This window comes from Crinia signifera, chromosome 2 (genome assembly GCF_055691185.1).
Source record: "Crinia signifera chromosome 2, ASM5569118v1, whole genome shotgun sequence".
Classification (NCBI taxonomy): Eukaryota; Metazoa; Chordata; class Amphibia; order Anura; family Myobatrachidae; genus Crinia; species Crinia signifera.
In genome coordinates, this window is record NC_139218.1 from 373,519,884 (window position 1) to 373,545,014 (window position 25,131).

At 47.2% G+C, this 25,131-nt stretch overlaps 1 protein-coding gene across 1 annotated transcript in view; it reads left to right on the plus strand.

The window, feature by feature from the left end:
* TRPC6 (transient receptor potential cation channel subfamily C member 6) overlaps positions 1-25,131 on the plus strand; it is a 191,652-nt gene that overhangs the window by 160,743 nt on the left and 5,778 nt on the right. The window contains exons 8-11 of the mRNA XM_083170079.1: positions 824-1,019; positions 8,239-8,442; positions 22,279-22,362; positions 24,731-24,806. Coding sequence (XP_083026205.1) covers positions 824-1,019; positions 8,239-8,442; positions 22,279-22,362; positions 24,731-24,806 — 560 coding nt within the window. The remainder of the gene's footprint in view (positions 1-823; positions 1,020-8,238; positions 8,443-22,278; positions 22,363-24,730; positions 24,807-25,131) is intronic.

The following is a 25,131-nucleotide window of genomic DNA, read 5'->3' on the forward strand; positions in this document are numbered from 1 at the left end:
AGTTCAATTGATTTGAGTATGTAATTGTACAAACCTCAGCTTTAGTTTTACTGCTCCTCAACTGTTCATATTAAATGTCTCCTTTGGTACAGGCAAATGCCAGCATGGTCTTTGCCTTAGCTTTTCCTACGGCTAGTAGGATAGCACCAGCAATGAATTACATATTCTGGTTTTGTTGCTGCTGCTAGTATTCAGTAATTCCGCATGTGCAGAACGCCTTCAGCAAGTATCACAAAAATCGCAGCTGCATTCGTGTGAGTAGGGCAGGGAGCGGCATCATGGGAACGCAGGCGTGGTGTTCTCTGCTTGGGCCGGGTGGCTGACGTCACATGACTTCAGCCATCTGCGACCATGATAAAAGTCAGTTTAGAAGTACTTTTATCTGCGAATGGGAGAAAAATAATTAGGTGGTTAGGAGGGGATGTGGAAGTGTACACACCCACTCGCAATGCTAATGCGGGGATTTGGCTGGTGGGGGAGCGGGCGTTTGGTGGGGTGGCTGGCAGCGTTACCTGCGAATACATGCAGCATAGCAAACATGTTTGAACCAGGCCCTTAATTTGTTAGTCAGTCAGCTTGCTTACACCATCTCCGAATACTGATAAAAACACAAAGATGGCCGCATCTGCCTCCGACTCAGAATAAGCCCCATGATGTTGTCCTCCAGTATTCTGATAAATGCCTTGCAGAATTGGGGCTCAAACCTTTTCTGCCGCCATTGATCAATCATAGTTTCCCTGTAATTTACTGCTAATCTATCGCCTCAGATTTCCTGCAGAAGAGCTGACAATCTGACAGAGATTTTTCTGTTTTCTCCTTCAAGAGTTGAAGAAAGTTTTAAGACTTTGTTCTGGGCCATTTTTGGACTTTCTGAAGTGAAATCGGTTGTCATCAACTATGGACACAAGTTTATAGAAAATATCGGTTATGTCCTGTACGGGGTATATAACGTGACTATGGTGATTGTCCTATTAAACATGCTCATTGCAATGATCAACAACAGCTTCCAAGAGATAGAGGTAAGTCTGAGAGGTGCGCAATAGACACTAGTGGTATACTAATATCATGTACATCTGTCGTCACATTGTACCAAAAGTCTCACTGAAAACTCACACTGGTCTAAATATGAAGATACAGAAGGGGGAATTCAGCTCTTGCCAGTCACCCCAAAGTAGTTTCATCAATAGTCTGGCTTACAATTCTTGGAAATGTGCCACAGTGATATTCGCCAACAATTGATCCCCCTAGTGGATGGCAACTACAATTACAGCAGTTACACCACATAAGCGCATACTTGTACACTTTCAAACTCCTGGGGAGGAGACTGTCACCAGCACTCCGGGGGGCGGGACCTGATGTAGACGTCATTAAGCCCCGCCCCCAGTTCTGCAAACACCGCTATTTCAGGGTCCTTGATGAGAGGACAGGGCTAAAATGACACTATGTGCATATTTAGCTCTGCCCCCTCCCCCAAAAAGCCGTGAATCGTGGTACTTTTACCTTTAATAAGAAACTTTGAGACTTGAGTGACAAAGCTGATGCAGAGACATCATTTACTGTAGACTCTTACCTTAAAAGGTTATGAGCCCTTGGACTACAGCTTGGAATCCTGCCTAGATTCAACATTTGAGTTTCTCTGAATGACAGATAGGCTTTGAGCACCCTAATCACTCATCAACACCCCGTCACAAGCTGTCAGCGCATGTAAATAACTCCTGGTTGATATGTAGCCCCGTCTATCAGAGGAGGCGCCTGTTGGATCTGTTGAGTCTCCGGTAGCCAGGAAGGGGGACTTCCAGCTAATCGGCACCCCTCGTAGAACACGCTTATGTGCACCATTACCGTGTGCTGCAGACTGATCCAACTAGAGTGTAGAATGGAAATTAATACTGACCTCTTGGGGGTCATTCAGACCCAATCACTGGGCATGGTACGTGGTGCGCATATGCGGGGTCCCCCTGCAAACAAAGCCATCGCTGGCCTTCTGCAAGGTGATTTACAGCCAGCGGACGTTTACGGACAGCATACCGGCGTTTCTTGGAGTTCCTGGGAAACCGCAGGTGGCACCTGACCTTGGGATGGAGACCTCCTTCTCCCCACGGTGATTCATTCGATGGTGAGTGATTTCCCCCCACCCCTGCAGAGAGACAGGAGAGACTCCGGTGGGGCAGCGTTTACCTGAACGCTGGGCTGCTGATCAGGTCTGAATGACCCCCATTGTTTTCACTGGTATCTGGGCAATGGGTTGACAGTGTCTAAGTCGACAGTCAATAGGTTGGTCTACAGGCAATAGGTTGACACGTGAAAAGGGTGAACATGGTCTACAGTAGGTTGACAATTACAAAATGTTGACACAAGCAAAAGGTTGACATGTTGATTGGTCAACACAGAAACATGATTTTTCTTTTTTTTTTTAAACTACTTATTCTTACTTCACGATCCAAGTGGGCATATAGGGGGGAATAATAATGTGGCAAGCACAGCGAGGCACCGTGCCCGAAGCATGGCGAGCGCAGCGGTGCCCTCATATGGTGTCTATGCCCACCAATGTCGACATAGACACAAAAACGTGAAAAATTTACGTCAACCTTTTCCCGTGTTGACAATTTCCATTCCGACCTTTTGCTTGTGTCGAACTTCTGCCACTGCCAAACTGGGCCATGTTGACCTTTTCATGGTCGAAGTTTTGCCTGTCAACCAATAGTGGTCGACCTATTGACCTAATAATAAATCATTTAAATTGCGTATTTAGCAAATATATCAGTGGCGTAACAATAGCCCCGCAGACCCCGTGGTCGCGCAGGGGAGGGGGGGGGGGCGCTGTGTAAGTGCGGGAGCTGGGGGTCTGCGGGGCTATTGTAATGCCAAACATGTATAATAATAATAATCAAAACCGAGCCCCCCACCGCCGAAAATTTTGGCAGCGCCCCCCCCAGTAAAGATAACAAACACCCCCCTCCCCACCGCATGCCCCCGTGCCTTACTTTCCGCTGTCCTTCAGTGCCAGGGACCCACAGCCGGCTCCCCTCCTGGCTTCTGCTAAAATGAACCATCATAAAATGTCCGCCCCCATAGAGCAGACAGTTCTCTGAAACAGCGGAAAGTAAGGCATGGGGGCATGCGGTGGGGAAGGGGGTGTTTGTTATCTTTACTGGGGGGGGGGGGAGGGGGGGGGCGCGGTTTTGATAATTATGCCACTGAAATATATACTGTAATTAGCACATCTGCCATCACCCAGGCTTCACCCAGGCTTCTCCGGCTAGGAGAGTGAGGCAAATGACTTATATGTGGCATATAACAATCACCCAATACAGTGAATCACAGCCAGTAATATGATCATTAAAGCGTATTTCCAGCCGTGTCAGACGGCCTCTGCGTTCAAAAGAAATACAAATAATTGGTGTCATTCCCTAACGCACGCACTCAGTACAGAAAATCACCGCCGTCTTGTGAATTAACGCCAGGAACATTTATCCCATCTCTCATTAATGTCATTCGCGTTTGTTGTGGCTCCATCAGATTCTATTTTGAACGTGGCTGAAAAGTGATGCTCATCAATAAGACAGCGCCGATAATAACAGCGCCGATCTTGTAGTCAGTGTAGTGCCAGGAATGTGCACGGATCAGGAGGTAGAGACACATTTATGACACAGACGGGCTCTGCACGATGTCAAACAATACAAGTTATTTGACAACGTTGAGATGAATCAGTAAGACATGCTATGTTAAAAACGAATCCGAAAAAATAAATATTTTGGGTCTGCGGCAGATTTGTATGTATGGCCATTTTTGGGGCATACTTTGCATATTTTCTTACTGTGGGGGGGATTCTCTAACATCTGCACCCCCTTACTGCCGCACATCGCCGGCTACTGCTAACATAATTATCGTATATGCTCTAAAATTTGCGATAATTATGGCAAAAGATAACTCTTGCGTTTAGAGCTATCTTTTGCGGTGAGCTGGCGATGCGCGGTGGGTCCCGGCGGCTCCCCCTCCCTCCCTTTCCCGGCTAATTTTGCTGCTGCTGCAGGGGGGACTCTCCTCCTCCTCCCTGCACCCGGAAGATGATTTTCAGTGCAGGGAGGAGGTCACAGGTCTGGGCAGCACAGTGCTGTGCTGCCCGGACACAGGTGAGGGGGGGTCGGCGCGAGTCGCTGTGGTCGGTGCGGGGCAGCGTGGGTTGCGTTAAGAAGCCCATAGGCGTCTATGGGGTATCACCAGCTTTTGCCGTCGATACCCCCGGCAGCGAAAACCCACCGTGCGGGTTTTGCTGCATATCAAAATGCGGTAAAAACCCGATAACAAATATAAGCTGCGACTAGCGCATATTTCAGTCATATTTTCACTTACAGACGTGTCCGCATTCCCCAGTGCTTTTTGCACCTTGGGGATCATTAATATGTGGTTGGCTGCTGCTTACATGGAAGTATCAACAATACCACAGAAATGTTAATACAGTAGGGGGCGCCACCTGCTGCATTACTGATCCGAACCGCAACCTAGGATGCAGTTTTGGATCATCTCCAACACCATTGGCCGGCTGTGGGACCCATGGGGTAATGTGGAGAAACATAGGCTGTCACTGCCCCCTCAAGTCCCCAAAAAGCATCAGACGAGTCATTTACCGACCATTTGATGCCGTTCTGCAGCCGTTGTTGCAGGACCTGTTCGCGCATGCGCGGAATGGGACCTGCACATGCGCAAGTACCGATAGTTGGTACTTTGCTATCAACGCAGCAAATCCAACCACAACTTAATGACCCTACGTATGGTGCGACTTAGATTATCTGTCATTCCCGGACTCTCATTGAGTGAAAAAGAAATTTGTCAGAATAGGTGTAAAAATTCTCTTTTTGGGTGCAGTAACAGTTGCTATGAGCAACGCTGGCATTTTTAGCAAATTTTATGAGGATCGCTCACAGCAACGACGGCACTCAAAGGGTTAATTTAGCCTCCTTATTGCATTGTAGCTGCATCCACTGTATTGGTTTTTGGGATTATTATCTTTGCCGCATTGGTGTTGGTATAAACATCCACATGAAGCAAATCGCAGCACGGGTTCGGCACACTATCTTCTGTCTTTTGTTTTTTTTTACCCAGGGTAATATCCCAGTTGCTTACAACTGCTGCGTACATTGTTAATGCCAGCGGCAGTGTCCAGGGCACCCATGCATTGTACATTGTGGGAGAGGCCATGCGAATAAGACACATATTTTGTACAAGTAGGGCCGTCTAGAGGTATGCTGGACCCCTGTAACATTTTGGGGCGTGGTCTAATTGTGGGAGGTGTGACCACCTCTTGCGATTAGGCCACGCCCCCAAAATGTTTCTGGGGAAAAACTCTAAAGTTGAGGGGGGGGAGGGGGGGGGGTGTTATTGTCACCCCCTCATCCCTCAGCAGCAGCAGCACACACCTACCTACAGCATGTGCTGTGCTGACAGCAGGCTCAGCATTAGCTCTCTTACGCTGTTAGTGAGAATCTCCTGCTGAGCCTGCTGTCAGCACAGCACATGCTGTAGGTAGGTGTGTGCTGCTGCCCAGGAGGGATGGAGGGGGAAGGTAATTAGTACCCGCTCCCCCTCTCTGCGGCCCTAGGTACAACACTGTGTGGCGGGAATCATGGGGCAGCATAGTCACATAAAAGGAAGGATATTATTGATTGGTGGAAAATGTTTCTCATTATCATCGCTGTGCAGCGAGAGTTAGATTTGGGTGGGGTGTGTTCAAACTGAAATCTAAATTGCAGTGCAAGAATAAAACAGTCAGTACAGATGGAGCGGGTCTCTTCTTTGCAGGGGATGGCGATGGTGACGCCATCCGCCATCCCCCGCCATCTGTATCTGCGAAAGGGGATGGGCGCGCATGAGATGCGCACGCGTCCCCTTCCGACGGCTTCCCCTGGGTCCCCCCCGGCTTGTCGGCGGTCACCCGGGGTCCCCACCGCCTCCCTGCACCCCCCCTCCCCTAACCCTGTCCGTCTCCCTGAAGCAGAGACGAACAGGTTCACGTCGCCCCGCCGCACGGACACTGAGACGCGAGTGCGCGTGAGACGCACGCGCGTCTCAGTCAGATGGAGAGCCGGGCTGCTGGCGGATCGCCAGCGGTGACATTCTGTCGGTTCGCCAGCAAGAGGGAGCCCGGATCCATCTGTATTTACCCTGCACAGAAACAAAATAACTCACCCAAATCTAAATCCCTCTGCAAATGTTACATCTGCCCCACCTGCAGTGCACATGGTTTTGCCCATTAAAAAACCTGAATTACCCCCTAAATATGGATCTGTACCTGGACTCAGAGTTGGCAGCTTGAGACCACATCCCTATCCATCTGCTTGTGAAAGGATCCACCATCAATGCCTGCGCGCCATGGCACTGGCTGTCTCTGTGGCACAGTCAGATAGAGCTCTGTGTACGGTCCCCCCTCTGAGAGACAAACATTTCCACCTATATTTCTATGGAACACTTATCCTACGAGCAGCCAATTACACTTACCCAGCTGACAGCGTAGATGTCCCCTATATGCTCAATGCATACGGAGGCTCCTACATGCGCAGCTGCTGAGGCACGAGAGATTGTCCACAAAGTAGACTTACTAGTAGGACTAGAGAAGCTGATTCTAAGTTGCTCACAAAAGTGCTTGCAGCAGCGCCCATTGGCATCCCCCTCCCTGCGAGTATATGCATGTGGTGTGACAGACACCTTCCCTTCTGTACAGTCATGTTGCCAAATGCTCAAGGACTGAGACGCACACTTTTAGAGCCCACATGCGCTGTAATAATGATTGCTGTGTCATTACTAGAGACAGGATTATATGCAACATAAAAACCTTGAAATATGCATGAAAAGTGTTAAAATATGCTATACATTAAATAATAAAAGAGGAACTTTTTAACTTATTTATTTAAAAATCAGCATACAATTACAGGTTGAGTATCCCGTATCCGAATATCCGTTATCCGAATTATTCCGAAAACCAGACATTCCAGAAAGTGAACAAAAAATTTTTTTTGGGCTAAAAACTTACTGGGGACATCTGTAACAGCACTACTGAGGACATGACATGTAACTGGCACTATATATGTACAAGACAATGATTGCTTGGCATTTTAATTCAGTGCCTGAGATTGTACACAAACTTTGTTTCATGTTTTGAAACCTTGTTTTATGCACAAATAAAATATATTTGTGTTTATTTCAAGTGTTTGATGTATATGTACAGCATAAATGCAAGATACCTCAAGATACATCATTGAAATATTAAAATATTCCGAAATACGGAATAATCCATTATCCAAACTTCTCGTGGTCCCGAGCATTTTGGATAAGGGATACTCAACCTGTAGTTGCAAATAAACCTCAAAAATAGGCCCACAGCATCTGCAGATGTCTAGTGCTGTACACAGGATTTTTTTTCTTCCTGGCTGCTGCAGCATCCAAAACTCTACTTGTATCAACTACATGGACCCTCATCTCCAGCGCTGATGGATCAAATGTCAGCATGGCGTGTGAGAGCGGCGCAGTGGAAGGCTTCCTCCCTGCGCCGCATACTTACTGTGACACAGCATTTCCTCCGCGCCGCATGATATCACAACCCATCAGCCCGCCTCCTCTGCTGCAGAAGTCTGTCTCTTAGTGTAAAGTCCCAGGCCAGGGGCAGGCTAAGATTCATAATGGCATCCACCCCGACTGACTTTTATCAACATGGATTGGCAGCCTAGAGCAGTGTCAGACATAGCGTACATCCAAGGTTCCCCACACTGCGCACATATTGCTCCAGCCTGCACACTCTACCACTACCTGGCCAGCAGCAGCAGGGCAAAGCAGTGCTGTGACTCGCGGGTGGAAAGGGGGCGGGGCCTACAATATGCACCATCACTAGATTTTAGGTAAAATATGCAATAACCAGTGAGAATGGGCAAAATATGCAAATGCATATAATCCTGTCTCTAGTCATTACATACCACCGTCAACCACTTGCACCAGCCCTACGGAAGGTGCAGTATCTCCCTCTGACCTTGGCCTCCTATTTCTGTCAGCTTTCTGACGCCACCTGAATCTATCGCAACAGCTCCTCTGTGCTGAAGCTATATGTAATACATGCATCATAAGGGTTTTCAGAAACAGTTGCAACATCGGGGTTGCGTTTGGGTTGCGTGCTCTGATCAGGGCTGAAGTGTCTAACAGGAAAATATACAGCATTAATAAGCTGACTGGGACTCTCTGTGTCTGTTTCAGGATGACTCTGACGTTGAGTGGAAGTTTGCAAGGGCCAAGCTTTGGTTCTCTTACTTTGAGGAAGGGAGAACCCTCCCCGTTCCGTTCAACTTGGTTCCGAGTCCCAAATCGTTCCTCTACATCGCACTAATGATTAAGTCTCTTTTTCACAAAATGTTCTCCTGCCACTCAAAAAGCTTACAGGACGACTCTGAGATGAATAAGGTACTCGTCTAAGCACAATGTCATTGGTAATGTGTCATTTTGTTATGCAACTTTGTATACAGTAGTTTAAGTCTTGAATGGAATAATCATAGAAGTATTGCATTGTATTTCATTTTATGTGGTTTGCTCATTTCTGTATTTTTTAATGTGTGTTTGCAGGGATGGTTTAAGGGAGGAGGGGCCCTGTGTACAGTCTTTGTGCCTGATTCTGGTTCACTCGCAAAAGCAAATTCTCTCTCCAATGGACAAAACCATGTTGCATTGCAGGTGGGGTAGATGTAACACGTGCAGAGAGTTAGATTTGGGTTGGGTGTGTACTTCAAACTGATATCTACAGTATATTGCAGTGTAAAAATAAAGCAGAAAGTATTTACCCTGCACAAAAACAAAATAACTCACCCAAATCTAACTCTCTCTGCACGTTACATCAGCCCCACCTGCAGTGCACATGGTTTTGTTCATTAAATAGAGAATTTGCTTTTGCGGGGCCCCCCCTCTTGCCGTCTCCTGCACCAAGAAAAGAAGACTTTGACTTGGGCCATTTTTTCTAATTATTTTACTGTGCATTCGCAGATCTCTGTGAAAACGACACAAAAGTCTTTATCAGGATGCGTTCAAAATCCCGGTGGTCGGAATCCAGATGGTCGAAATACCAATGCCGGAATCCCGACCCCCGCAATGCCGGCACTTCGTCCACGACACCCATAGAAGGAGAATAAAATATTGTGCCGAGCGTAGCGATGCACCGGGCCCGCTGCGTGGTGAGCGCAGCGAGCCCGCAGGGGGGGGGGGGGGGGGGGCGTGTGTGCGATTCACGGCCCCCCCTTGTCAGCATTGCGGCGGTTGGGATTTCGGCATCGGTATTTCAACCGCCGGGATTCCGAATGCCGGGATTTCATACTGATCCCTCTTTAACGGCCCACGGGAGAACGCATTCTTAACGTTATATCATTCAGCGTGTATGCTCTATATTGTTTGTCCAGGAGGAAGGGCAACAATAACGATATTGGTCATTAATGATATCTTTTATTTGCCCTGATTCTGGTTCACTCGCAAAATCTAATTCTCTCTTTAATGGACAAAACCATATGCACTGCAGGGGGGGGCAGATATAACATTTGTAGGGAGCGTTCGATTTGGGTGGGGTTTGTACTTCAAACTGATATCTACATTGCAGTGTAAAAATAACGCAGCCAGTATTTACCCTGCACAGAAACTTAATAACAGCCAAAAGTAACTCCCCCCCCCCCCCGCAGTGCATATAATTTTTTTCCATTAGAGAGAAATTGCATTTGCAAGTGAACCAGAATCAGGCCTAATGTGTGCACACCTATGATTGGGGAATTGGGTGCAGCTGATATACTCCTAGACCCTTATTCTGGTTCACTCACAAAGGCAAATTCCTTCTCAAATGGACAAAACCATGTACACTGCAGGTGGGGCAGATGTAACATGTGCAGAGAGAGTTAGATTTGGGTGGGGGTTTTCTTCAAAGTGAGATCTATATTTCAGTGTAAAAATAAAGCAGTCAGTATTTTCCCTGCAAAGAAACAAAATAACTCACCCAAATCGAACTCTCTCTGCACGTTACATCTGCCCCACCTGCAGTGCACATGGTTTTGCCCATTTGAGAAGGAATTTGCCTTTGCAAGTGAACCAGAATAAGGGCCCTCGTTCTTCTTTCCTTCTACTTACCTAACCACTAACCACGTGACACTGGTATTAATGCATTCATAGTTTTATTGCAAATATTTAGAATTGACTGGATTTCCAGAATCTTTTCATCCTTTCTCTTTATTCTCTGTACTTTCTGCTGACAGCGGAGTTGCATGAATCACAATCAGTTCTTATCTTTACAGAATATTTCTGTTTTTTTTTTTTTTCTATTAAATTGATCACAATGAGCGTAATTGCCTGACTTGTACTTTTAACTGCATTTAACTGTTAAGCACGGCTGGCCATAGGAACTGACATCTCCGGTTTGTGGTGAATGAGGATTCATCACCAGCTGTGTTTATGTTGTCTGATTCTATATGATTAAAATCAGGGACTCATCCATGTAGATACATCGGCTACACATTTTTACAATTCAATCCGTCTTCATGTCTGATAGCAGCATTATTTCAAATAAAGATAAATGGATTTGATTTCCTCTCTCTTTGTAACAAGCTCTGAGGATACCTACAAGCTGTGATAGCGTCTTGCCTGGATGTACAGCACAAGCCCCCACTTACCTCCGCATCCATATACCATGTGGCATCTGTGTAGAATATATTCATACAATAAAATAGATTTACTAGTGACTAGGGTGATAGTTGTTATATCAATTATATAGACAAAATAATTAGCAGTTCTGCAAAATAGACTCTGGCTTTTCAGGGGGGGGGGGGAGGGAGCCTGCAGGAGAGAGAAGGGAAGAGAGGAGAGGTGCTGCAGTAGGGTGAAGAGAGGAAAGCAGAGGTGCTGCAGTAGAGAGAGAAGAGAAGAAAGCAGAGGAGCAGCAGCAGAAAAGGGAGGCACTACAGGATAAAGAAAGGAAGAAAGCAGAAGAGCTGTAAAAGAGAGGAAAGCTAGGGTGCTGCAGTAGAGATAAGGAAAGCACTACAGGAAAAGGAAGGAGGGAAAGCAGAGGAGATGCAGGAGAGAGAACGGAAGAAAGCACAGGTGCTGTGGTAGAGAGAAGAGAGGAAAGCAGATTAGCTGCAGAAGATATAAGGCAGGCACTACAGGAGAATGTAGGGAAGAAAGCAGAGGTGCTGCAATGGAGAGAAGGGATGCACTACGGGAGAAAGAAGAGAAGACAGTAGAGGGGCTGCAGGAGATAGAATGGAAGAAAGCAGAGGTGCTGTAGTAGAGAAGAGACGAAAGAAAAGATGCTGCAGGAAAAAGAAGGGAGGAATGCTGAGGCGCTGCAGGAGAGAGAAGGGAGGAATGCAGAAGCACTGCAGGAGAGCAAAGGGAGGAAAGCAGAGGTGCTGCAAGATAGAGAATGTTGAAAACAGAAGTGCAGTAGCAGAGAAAAGGGAGGCACTGCAGAAAAAAGAAGGGGAAATAAGCAGAGGCACTGCAGAAGAGAAGAAGGAAGATGCTGCAAGAATGAGAAGGGAGGAATGCAGAGGTGGTGCAGGAGAGAAAATGGGGCTGCATGAGAGGGAAGGGGGTCCTGCAGGAGAGAGAAGGGAGGAACGCAGAGGCTGTGCAGGAGAGAGAAGGGGCAGCTTCAGGAGAGTGAAGGGAGGCACTGCAGAAGAAAGTAAGGAGAAAAGTAGAGGTGCTGCAAAGAGAGAAGGGGGAAGCAGAGCCACTATAGAAGTGAATAAGGAGAAAACTAGAGGTGCAGCAGGAGAGAGAGGGAAGGAAAGCAGAGGTGCTGCAAGATAGAGAATGGTGAAAGCAGAAGTGCAGCAGGAGAGAAAAGGGAGGCACTGCAGAAGATAGAAGGGAAAAGAGGAGGCACTGCAGAAAAAAGAAGGGGAAAGAAATAAGCAGAGGCACTGCAGAAGAGAGATGGGTGATGCTGCAGGAATGAGAAGGGAGGAATGCAGAGGTGCTGCAGGAGAGAAAATGGGGCTGCGTGAGAGGGAAGGGAGGTGCTGCAGGAGAGAGAAGGGAGAAACGCAGAGGCTGTGCAGGAGAGAGAAGTGGGCTGCAGGAAAGAGAAGGGAGGAATGCAGAGGTGCTGCGGGAGAGAGAAGTGGGGGCTTCAGGAGAGAGAAGGGAAGCACTGCAGAAGAAAGTAGGGAGAAAATCAGAGGTGCTGCAAGAGAGAAGGAGGAAGCAGAACCACTATAGAAGTGAAAAGGGAGAAGACTAGAGGTGCAGCAGGAGATAGAAGGGAGGAAACAGAGGTGCTGCAAGATAGAGAATGGTGAAAGCAGAAGTGCAGCAGGAGAGAAAAGGGAAGCACTGAAGAAGAGAGAAGGGAAAAAAGCAGAGGCACTGCAGAAGAGAGAAGGGAGATGCTGCAGGAATGAGAAGGGAGGAATGCAGAGGTGCTGCAGGAGAGAGAAGTGGGGCTGCCTGAGGGGGAAGGGAGGAATGCAGATGCTCTGCAGGAGAGAGAAGGGAGGAATGCAGAGGTGCTGCAGGAGAGAGAAGGGAGGCACTGCAGAAGAAAGTAGGGAGAAAAGCAGAGGTGCTGCAAGAGAGAGAAGGGGGAAGCAGAGGTGCTGCAACATAGAGAATGGTGAAAGCAGAAGTGCATCAGGAGAGAACAGGGAGGCACTGCAGAAGAGAGAAGGGAAAAAAGCAGAGGCACTGCAGAAGAGATAAGGGAGATGTTGCAGGAATGAGAAGGGAGGAAAGCAGAGGTGCTGCAGTAGGGAGAAGAGAGGAAAGCAGAGGAGCTGCAGGAGAGAGAAGGGAGGCACTACATGATAAAGAAGGGAAGAAAGCAGTGCAGAAGAGAAAAGGGAGATGCTGCAGGAATGAGAGGGGAGGAAAGCAGAGGTGCTGCAGGAGAGAGAAGGGAGGAAAGCAGAGGTTCTGCAAGAGAAAGGGGAGAACAGGGGCACTTCTGGAGAGAGAAGGGAGTAAAGCAGAGGTGCAGCAGAAGAGAGAAGGGAAGCACTGTAAAAGAGACAAGGGAGGCTCTGCAGGAGAGAAAAGAGAGGAAAGCAGAGGCACTGCAGGAGAGAGAAGGGGGAAGCAGAAGCACTACTGATTTGAAAAGGGAGGTAAATAGAACCACTGAGAAGGGAGGCACTGCAGAAGAGACAAGGGAGGAAATTAGCAACACTCCTGATAGAAAGAAAGAGAGGCAAAGGCTCCAGGGGAGAGAAGTAATAAAAATATGAGGAAAGTAATACACTGCGGAATGTGTGCGCGCTATATAATTAGCTGGGAATAAATTCATTAATTGGCCCAGGGTAATGTTCCCCTCGGCTGACCTCATGCCCTTTTTCAAAACATTTAATCCACTTTTAAACATGACATTTATGAAGTCTGTGGAGACAAATTTACAGATTAGTCAGGACTCAGGATATCATTATACCCGGGGCTAGGTTTATGGTAACCACTTATACATGTGCTATTGCTTTTACCTGCATACATGCAAAGCACATACAATGTACTAAGATAACCATGCAAATACAGCTTATCAATCACTGGGATATATGGGCAGGAAGGCTTGTGACTAATACTATAGTATCATCGCTGAAGAAGTACCAACAGCACATTGCCGCGATGGGTTCCGTGTGATAGATTATCAGTTAATTGGTGGACCCTATATGGTCACAAGTATTCGGGATACAGGTATAAAAGGTTCACAGATGAAAGGTTGACAGTTATAAAAAGTTGACATGACAATGTCGACACACATGTGTCACACAAGTTTTTTTCACACCATTTATGATCCACGTGGACTGCATGCACCACGAGCATACACATTTCCAATAATTTGGTGTCACGGTTGGCCTTTATCCCCTGTCAACCTACTGTACGTCGACCATATGTCTACCTATATATTGTCAATATTTTCATCTACACCCTGTAGCGACAAGAAGAGTAATAATAACATACACCTACAACGCCACATATGAATTAATGAATACAGCGGTTACTAGAAACACAAATGGCTCGAAGCACACTTGTAGAAAATGAAATATTGAACTAGTTGGGGCTTGTGTAATACTGAGCACAGATTGCGGCTGCATTGGGTATGAGAGCAGCCTGCGTGTAGGTATGTACTGTATGATTGGTATTGCTGCCTCTGTTCCCCGTACTGCACATAGCAGCTGCCTGAGAGCTGATTACAGGAAGCCTGCTGCACCGATGCATGAATAAAAGGCTTTCATAACTCAGTAAACTAACAACAAAGGACGCTTCCCATATCAGTGGGCAAATATAATAAATAAATGTGCGTTCCTATGGGTTGTCTGGAATATAATACATTTGGAGCAGGACGTTCAAAAGAGCCAGGGAGAGAATTGCAGGCAGAGCGAGAGATAACGGAGGGAATGGAATCACGTATTATATTAAGTGATGCTAGAGATTCACCTTTATCCGCGGATAATTTGGAGATTGCCGGATAATGAATAAAGAGAACAAGCTCTGCATTAGATCAAACGATGAGTGATTATCAGGATAGCTGAGTACATCTGGTGATTCTTACTGCAGCAATATTGTAGCACATGTTCCATCTGTTACGTTAAAATTAATGGCGGCTATTACCTCGTTGGAGGAGAGGGGCTGCTGAGATGCCCCACCCCACAGGAACCCGCCGCTGCCTCCATCTACTTGCCCCGATCATCATCTCAGGACCGGCGAATGTGCAGTAGCCTCTTCGGTACTGGGCATGCGCTGGCCCCAGCCTCTATGGGGCGGCTTCGGGAGCAGACCTGTAGAATTGTATTGATGGTCCCAGGTCCGTCGCATGGGCAATATCGTCCACGGTACTACGCATGCACAGAACCTGTTTTTAGGGGCTGCACCACAGCGTCACATATAGAGGCATCTCGGAGGGTGGGAACACCTCTTAATGGGACAGCTTTGAGTGACTGGCAGGTCGGACTTCCAATAGGAAGCCACTGCCAGTCACAGTGAAGCCAGTGCCGTCTCCCAGCTTCACATAGTGGCGGATTTTACCTGGGGGGTGCAGCCCTGCAGCCCATAGGTTAAAACCGCCACTGGTTAAAATGTTATTTATACCCCTCTCACACCAAGAACATTTCCCGAGTTATTGCCGGTCAGGCCTCGGTGTGAATTGGCCCATTAATAAATAACCCAGGTCCAAAGATTCAGTTCAACTTGGGAAATGCTCCGGATTGAACACGGGTGAGACACGTGTTCAGGGGCAGTGTAAACGGGTAACCCGGGAACCCTTTTAGATTAATGGGGGTATATTCATGACAATATCTTACCGAAGCAGTGACCCTATACTTCATATTTAGGGCCAGATGCACTAAGCTTTAAAAAAGTGATAAAATGGAGAATGATAAACAGCCAGCCAATCAGCTCCTGCCTGACATATCACAGAGTGTGTTTGAAAAATGTCAGGCAGGAGCTGATTGGCTGGTTGTTTATCATTCTCCATTTTATCACTTTTTAAAGCGTAGTGCATTTGGCCCCCAGCCTGTAACATGGCAGTTAGGAGCTTGGGTCATTGCTTGGTTAGATATTACCATGAATAGTCTGATTGACAGCCTAAACACCCCGGTCCTCACTGATCTACCGATCATGAAAAATTGATTTCAACGCATTTCTACTATGTAGTCATGTCACAACTGTGCTGCACTTACTTTTCCTTTGACAATGACCTCCATTGTCTGCTGGGACTTGTGGATGACCTCCATTAGACATTTATATGTGGGGACCGGGGATGGTTGCACGCATGCGAGCTCCCATCCACCTCGGGCCCCAGAAAAAGAGCGTACCGTGGATGGGAGGAGGATGGAGGGGGAGACAGCGGAGGAGGGGACATGGTGACACAATCCCCCACCCCCGACTGGGACAGGCACACCGCCACGGCCTCGGTATGACCACTGAGGAGGTGCACTGAGGAGGGAAACGGAACTGACGAGGAGGAGGACCCATCTCGGGATGCGGCACAGAACCAGGCCATGACATGCAGACACACCTCACATACTACCACGCAAGTATTTGCTTTCCAATATATGCATTGGGTCCTTGTATGGCTCGCCTCCTACAGTGTAACCTTCGTAGTGCGCCCACCATGGCTGCCTCATCTGGTGCACTTGTGGATGGGATGAAAAATACATGGACCTGAGTATACATTGAAATCACCTATTTTTGGTAATTTCTTTTAGGAATAATCTATTCCACCCCGGGTAATCCTACGCAGAGCGCCTAAAATGGCTGCCGCACCTGGTTCCTTGTCAGGGTGGAGTACACAACCCATGGAAGTTATTATCCAAAATGATGCACCACTCCTGCATTCTGCTTACTGTGTGCTCAAGGGTTTCTTTTGTCTGTGACTATACTACCCAAATCCTATGTATTATGTGCATTGTTTATTAATGTCTGTAAAGCGCTTTGAGTCCTGTTGGAGAAAGTGCGCTATATAAATTAAACTTACTTACACCGCTCGGCCCCTGGCATGACCACCAGAGGCGGCGACCACCATCGGCACCCGGCCGCGACAGTGATGGATATCCGGCCTTCAGGTCCCAGCCGCTGTCCTCCAGCATGAGCAGATTGTGTGAGCCCGTCTATCACCCACCCAATGCTCTGGGCGAAACACAATGGCGGCGCCCCCACAAGGGAGGAGGTATTGTTACACTTCTGGGGGGCAGCAGCGTGGAACTCAGCTAGAGTGACCACCTCATCCCTTTCATTCCGGACACATATGAATTACACAGGTTCTGTGGCTGTTTAAAAAGAAACAGTTGAAATGGAGTCTTGAAGTCAGTCAGCCACAGAACCTGTGTAATTAATATGTGTCCGGAATTAAAGGGATGAGGTGATAACCCTAAACTCAGCCCCGGGAGCGCCAAACTCCAGCCCCATGTCTCACTGACTCTCCCCAGGCCTCAGTGACTCTCCCCTCCTCCCCACCACCATCACCAACCATGCTGGCTCTCCCTCTAGCCAGGGCCCCTGGAATGCTGCCCCCCCCCCCTACCCACATACCTCCCAACTTTGTGTGATCAGCCGGCGGGACGGTGCTGCTGCGCGCCGCAGACACGCCGACATTTTGCCGCTATGGGGGCATGACCCAGAGGCTCTGTGAGCCTCTAGCCATGCCCCCAGCCCCCTGGCTGCGGGAATAGACGCTGTGCGAGCGTTTATTCCCCGCTGCTTAGCAGCTGACAGGGGGGGACTCCCAACAGCCCCCCCACACCGCGGGACACTGCCACCCGCGGGTGGGACTGTCCCGCTAAAATCGGGACTGTTGGGAGGTATGTACCCATGCACCATGGCCCCTGGATCCATCCCTGGGAGCAGCAACTTTAAGATGGCTCCGCAGATGGCTGCCTAGGATCTGTGCCACTAGCAAGATATGTACCCTGTGTCACCCCTGTACTGTTCTATATCTTTTTTACGTGCTACCTATGTGGCTGGTGCAATCACCAAGTGGTGCCACTGATCGGCTACCTGGGTCCTGTACAGATCAGTAATATATGTTCCCCATGTCAGCGTCCCTCATTAGAGTACATCTAATGCAGACATGTCCAACGTTGGCCCTCCAGATGTTGTAAAACTACACATCCCAGCATGCTTTGCCACAGTTTTGCTATTAGAGAATGCTAAAACTATTGCAAGGCATGCTGGGATGTGTAGTTTCAAAACATCTGGAGGGCCAGCATTGGACATGCCTGATGCATATCTGTACGTGTGATGTGTATCTTTACTGTCACTGATTTACTTGTTCCTATCCTGGCTGTTGCACAGCAATTCAAAACTAATTCCTAGTATACGCAGGTATACCTGGCCAATAAAGCTGATTCTGATTCATTTAGCTATAATTGCATAAAATGAGATATTTAACATCGTATAAATCAGGCATTTGTAACAGAGAATATTTAGCATTTGTTTTATAATGCACACAATTAAACACACAAAGTTATAGTTGTTTTGTTAATATATCTGCTGGATAATATTTTAATAAGGAGTAGATATATGGTGCTAAGAATTCAGTGCTTGTACCAAAGGCGGTCTGTTACTGCCACCCAGTGGTTGGTTTAAGGTATATGTCAAATCTGTTAAGGACCTTTTCTTTTATTAGTATTTTTTAAAATTTCTTTATAATTATATAATATGTCTAACGGGCATTTTCAAAACAGTGAGGCTATGGGTTATTAAATCATATTACTGTCATGTACTGTATATAGTGTTGTATTTAGTTTGTTGTTAACTCATACTTGCCGACTTTTCAGCTGCCCTCTCCGGGAGAGGGCAGCCAGCTCTGGTAGGCAGGGGGGCGGGGCCACATCCGGGAGTGAAAAGAGGCGGTTCGGGTGCGTGGCCACACAGATGCTGCCCTGTTGGGGGGCGTGCCTACAGCCTCGGATCATTTTAGCCCCGCCCCCCGCCGTGCAATGCCGGTATTTCACACATCGCGGGAGCTGGGGGGGATATGCGGGAGGATTGCCACCCTTTCCGGGGGGGCCGGGAGGGGGACCCGATTTCCGGGACCCTCCCGGCCATTCCGGGAGGGTAGGCAACCCTGTGTTAACTTCACAGATGGTTTGACCTAATGGAACCCCCACTAATACCACTAAAGGGAGTGTGGCCTCATGGGAAGCCCCTGATTTCGTAACTCCTGGAATGTGTGAGCTGCCCCAGTGATAGGAGCCAAGTGCTGCAGTATCATGCAGCATACTGCAGCAGCACCCGGCTAACGTCATTGTAGAGAGAAGTTGTAATTTTGGTGTCACCCCCCAGGAAGGTCCTGTGATCGCATCTCATAAATGGGAACATCTCTGACTGATAGACAGAGAAAGACATTCACAGGAAGGGAAAAGGGAGGAGCATGGGGAAATCGGAATATGGGGGTGTGATTTTCGTCCCCGTTTCCTGGGTGTGGACTGTATATATGATACTGTAAATGCCGGATGAGGACCTGTGTACGCAGCACGGATGGTGTAATGGTTAGCATTACTGTCTGACATCACTGAGGTCATGGGTTTGATTCCAATCGCTTCCCTAACTGTATGTAGTTTGTATATTCTCCCTGTGCTTGCGTGGGTTTACTCCGGGTACTCCGGTTTCCTCCCACAATCCAAACATTTATCGGTGGGTGAATTGACTCCCCCAAAAACTTAACCCTAGTGAATAAATGTGTGTATATGAATAAGAATATAGATTGTAAGCTCCACTGGGGCAGGGACTGATGTGAATGTTCAAATATTCTCTGTAAAGTGCTGCGTATTATGTGTGCGATATATAAGAAACTGTTAATAATAATAATGATGATAAGAAAATAATGAGCAGACTAGATGGGTTAAGTGGTTGTTCTATACCATCACTTTCTATGTACCCTGGCTATAACAGACTTTTTATAGGCATGTAACTAGGTCAGGCTTTGGTGTACTCAGTTCCTGTATTACAGGTCATTGAAACTGAGTAATCATTTGCTGAAGTGCCCTTCAGATAATTATTGTGTTTTCAGGTTGATATTGGCATTAATACCGGCGGCTCTGTGCTAGAGAGGGACATTGATATGAAGATGGAAGAAGATCACAGAATTCTATAAGAAGATACACTAGTCCAACTTGTCCTAAGGACAGTTCGGACCCAATTACCCCTGAGCTCCCCCTGCAGCTCCCCAGGAGAGCACACTTATGATATGGCACTTGATGTGGGGGGCTGGGGCAGGAGATCTAAAAAAAAAAACCTGGTAAGTGGTGGGGCAGGCAATTGAGGGTTCCTGGGCTGCGCTGAGGGCCTTGGAGGTGGTGGAGCAGCGCAACACCTGCATATTCCCGGGCTGCACTGCACCTGCTGCTGCCCTGGACCCGCAGCTGCTCCCCAACCCCCCAGTTGCTCAGGGCAGCCCGGAACTCGCCACTGCCCACCCTGTCACTCACCCCTGTCAGCCACGCTGCCAGTGGCTGCACAAAGGTGTGTGCCGGCGGTGCTTCACCGCTGGCACACACCTACGGAATCAGACCCAACACACGTGCCACTGATGGGTCTGATCCGATAGATTTTATGTGCAGGACGTTCAATCTGTTGGGTCCGACCCGATGCGCATGGAACTGGATGTCAAACACATCCAATTTGGCCCGATTTCTCGGCCCAATCCATCTGGATCAGGTTTAATCAGCCAAAATTGTACTAGTGTAGAGCTTTATGAACCACATAATGCCCTGTGTAGTGCTGCTTACACACATAATGCCCCACTAGTGTTGCTTACACACATAATGCTCTCAGTAGTGTCGTTTATGCACATGATGCTCTCACTAGTGCCGTGTATGCACATGATGCTCGCACTAGTGCCGTTTATGCACATGATGCTCTCACTAGTGCCGTTTATGCACATGATGCTCTCACTAGTGCCGTGTATGCACATGATGCTCGCACTAGTGCCGTTTATGCACATGATGCTCTCACTAGTGCCGTTTATGCACATGATGCTCTCACTAGTGCCGTTTATGCACATGATGCTCTCACTAGTGCCGTTTATGCACATGATGCTCTCACTAGTGCAGTTTATGCACATGATGCTCGCACTAGTGCTGTTTATGCACATGATGCTCTCACTAGTGCCGTGTATGCACATGATGCTCTGACTAGTGCCGTTTATGCACATGATGCTCTCACTAGTGCAGTTTATGCACATGATGCTCTCACTAGTGCCGTTTATGCACATAATGCTCTCACTAGTGCCGTTTATGCACATGATGCTCCGACTAGTGCCGTTTATGCACATGATGCTCTCACTAGTGCCGTGTATGCACATGATGCTCTCACTAGTGCCGTGTATGCACATGATGCTCTCACTAGTGCAGTTTATGCACATGATGCTCTCACTAGTGCCGTTTATGCACATGATGCTCTCACTAGTGCCGTTTATGCACATGATGCTCTCACTAGTGCCGTGTATGCACATGATGCTCTCACTAGTGCCGTGTATGCACATGATGCTCTGACTAGTGCCGTTTATGCACATGATGCTCTCACTAGTGCAGTTTATGCACATGATGCTCGCACTAGTGCTGTTTATGCACATGATGCTCTCACTAGTGCCGTTTATGCACATGATGCTCTCACTAGTGCCGTTTATGCACATGATGCTCTCACTAGTGCCGTTTATGCGCATGATGCTCTCACTAGTGCCGTTTATGTACATGATGCTCCGACTAGTGCCGTTTATGCACATGATGCTCTCACTAGTGCCGTGTATGCACATGATGCTCTCACTAGTGCAGTTTATGCACATGATGCTCTCACTAGTGCCGTTTATGCACATGATGCTCTCACTAGTGCCGTTTATGCACATGATGCTCTCACTAGTGCCGTTTATGTACATGATGCTCTCACTAGTGCCGTTTATGCACATGATGCTCTCACTAGTGCCGTTTATGCACATGATGCTCTCACTAGTGCCGTTTATGCGCATGATGCTCTCACTAGTGCCGTTTATGTACATGATGCTCCGACTAGTGCCGTTTATGCACATGATGCTCTCACTAGTGCCGTGTATGCACATGATGCTCTCACTAGTGCAGTTTATGCACATGATGCTCTCACTAGTGCCGTTTATGCACATGATGCTCTCACTAGTGCCGTTTATGCACATGATGCTCTCACTAGTGCCGTTTATGTACATGATGCTCTCACTAGTGCCGTTTATGCACATGATGCTCTCACTAGTGCCGTTTATGCACATGATGCTCTCACTAGTGCCGTTTATGCACATGATTCTCCCACTAGTGCCGTTTATGCACATAATGACCCGACTCAACTGAATCCCACCATATGCTTGAGTTAGGCAACAGCGCTATCAAGTTCCGGAAAGTCCTGCTTTCCAGAGTTTGGTGCATGAGGGGAGAACCCCAGAAAACAGCATATTCTACATTGATGCTTCCCGTCACTTGTAGGTAATGGTAGTTAGTTGCATTTTTTATTAACAATTTTCGAATCCGACATACAGTATATTAATGCACCATGATTAATTCGTTTTTTGCATATTCCGTTTTATTGAGATTTGCAAATAACAATTCAATTGTAATACAACAAACATACACATTGTAACAATGCTACCTTGGAGTCATTTCAGTGAACACTGAATATATACACTGAATTGTATAAATATTGTATGATTATACAATATTTTCCGTGTAAATGATCCCATCTTACTGAATGCACATTCTCTTGAGCCAAGTAACTGTTGCAGTACCTGTAATACGTCATCTGTTCCTTACATTTCAGCTGGGTCACAGCAAACACTCCAGCATTAGAAGTTCCGAGGACGGCAACTTGAACAACATCAGTCACCCATCCACAAAATACCAGGTGAGTGCAAGGTCTCTCTAAAATGAGAGATTAATAATATTATTACGAAGTTATTTATTTGTACAGTGCAAAGCATATTACAAATCTTTATAGAGACTATTTCAGTCATTTATGTCAGTCAAAAAAGAAACACAGAAAAAAGTCCTGCGCCACACCAAGTTGATTTTATATTCGGTAATTGTTACTATAATTACTTTATTAGTATTTTTAGGTCGGCCAGACCTCACTCGTCGTTAGGTGCTGCTTCTCTAATTGGGATTGCTCGTAGTCCCAAGCGAAGAAAAAAGAAAATGGAGAAATAGAGCTGCGCACCCAGCTAGAGTTTATTAAAACAATTTAATATTACACAAATACAATATACAAATAAAAATATTTAAAAATCAAGAAAAATAAAAAATAAACCCTCCCGGAATCTAGGGGACCCTCCTAAGCCCCCCGAATCGCGGCATGCAAATGTCGCAATCCGCAGGTCTCAGAGGAGGGGGCGGAGCTAAAATGGCCCCACCCCCTCTATGGAGATCAGTCATTTCTCCTATTTTCCCGTAATGGGGGTGGGGCTTAATGACGTCACAGTCAAGCCCCCCCCCCCCCCCGATCGGGTAAGGAAAGTCTCCTCTCCGGGCTTCTCCCGGAGAGGAGCATTTAAAAGTCGGCAACCCTGGAGTACCCCCACCCACGATGAACCAGATTATTTTTTACCGTGCTGACGGTTGTAGTCTCCACCCCCTCCACCGACCTGGGAATCTGCTGGGTGCGAGCCTACATACGAAAAGTGTGCCCATGTATGTATGTATGTATGTGTATATGTGCTCTATGTATGTATAGAAATGTAGGTGTATGTGCTCTATGTGTATGTATTCGTGTTTATGTGTGTATACAGTATGCATATGTGTTTTTGTTTGTATTCTATGTAATACACTAGACCAGACTGTGGCCTTCCAGGTGTTGTGAAACTACACATCCCAGCATGCCTTGCCATAGTTTAAGCATTCCCTAATAGCAAAACTGTGGCAAGGCATGCTGGGATGTGTAGTTTAACAACAGCTGGAGGGCCATAGTTTGGACATGCCTGCACTAGACAGAGTAATTTTTTGTCTGAAGTGTATTAACCGGTACTTGTTTCCTATCTGGGCGCCCATCGCGGGCATCGCGTGTACAACGCATGCCATTATAATGACATGCGATGCGACCGACGCGATTACCGCGATTTTACATAGGGAACAATGTTAAATGTCCCAATTGACCCGATTTCACATAGGGAACAATGTTAAATGTCCCAATTGACCCGATTTCACATAGGGAACAATGTTAAATGCCCCCCCCCCCCCCCAATTGTTAACGCCACTCCACGATCAACGTCAACCCGAAGCGTGGCGAGCGCAGCGAGCCCGCAAGGGGCGGCGGTACGCGTCCTCCGACCTTTTCATACCCCTACTATCCACTAGGGCGTGGAGTGAGAATAGAATAGTGTGGCGAGCGCAGCGAGCCACCGAGCCCGAAGCGTGGCGAGCGCACGCGGATACCTTCACAGGTATCCACATCCCCTTGCGGGCTTCACAGGTGTCCGCTGCACTCGCCACACTATTCTATTCTCACTCCACACCCTAGTGCATAGTAGGGGTATGAAAAGGTCGGAGGACGCGTACCTCCGCCCCTTGCGGGCTCGCTGCGCTCGCCACGCTTTGGGTTGACGTTGATCGTGGAGTGGCGTTAACAATTGGGGAGGGGCCATTTAACATTGTTCCCTATGTAAAATCGCGGTAATCGCGTCGGTCGCATCGCATGCATTTTTTTGTCAGCACGCGACGCGACCGACGCGATTTTTTTTGCTTGCGATGCCCACGATCAAAATCGTGGGCGCCCAGATAGGAAACAAGTACCTATTAACCTACCAGTGTGCTTTTGAACTATGGGTGGAAATCTGAGTTCCTTGAGAAAGCCAATACAAGCACAAGGAAACCATACAACCTCCACATTGATAGTGTTATGAATTAAACTCATGACCTACTGTAGTGACAAACCACTACGCACACTGTGCTGCCCTATTATATAACATTATATTTGCATTCCTTTGCTCTCCTGTGTGCTGTAGCCTCCTACAGCTGCCGTTGGTCATTGCTGCTATTTTTCACAAAATGCAACAGTGACACCTGCTGCCAATAAGCATGTACTACACCTATAACAAAAGCTACAGGTCATCCATACTGTACAGTACTTACTGAATGGCTCAGAAGATGAAATCATAGCTTTTCTGAGTTTCTAATTAGCCATTAGATCAGGTATTTATTATTAAGCAATTTTTTAATTAAACATAAATTCTTGACAAAAGGGGGCATTGTCTTATAAAGGTTTTTGTGACTTTTTACAGAAAATAATGAAGCGTCTTATTAAACGTTATGTGCTGAAAGCTCAGGTTGACAAGGAGAGTGATGAAGTCAACGAAGGTTAGTGAATCTTTCTTCATCGTTCTACTTTCTGAAGTAACATGTTATTGCACATGGGATGAGAAGTGTAATCCCCTGAATGTACAGTAGGGAGCTACACTTTCACTAGGCCCCATGGGTTTTTGGATTATGACAGCGGAGAGGACACAACCCATGTGTAACCTGTGTGCAACCCGTGTGTAACTTCTGTGCGGGGCTCCACCGGTCTCCACAGTGCACATAAAAATTGGCCGTGTACTAGTACTATCGGTGTGATTCAACAAAGATTGGCTATACTAAGTAGCTTGCAGCAGCCTATCATGCAATCCCTAAGGAATGCAAATGC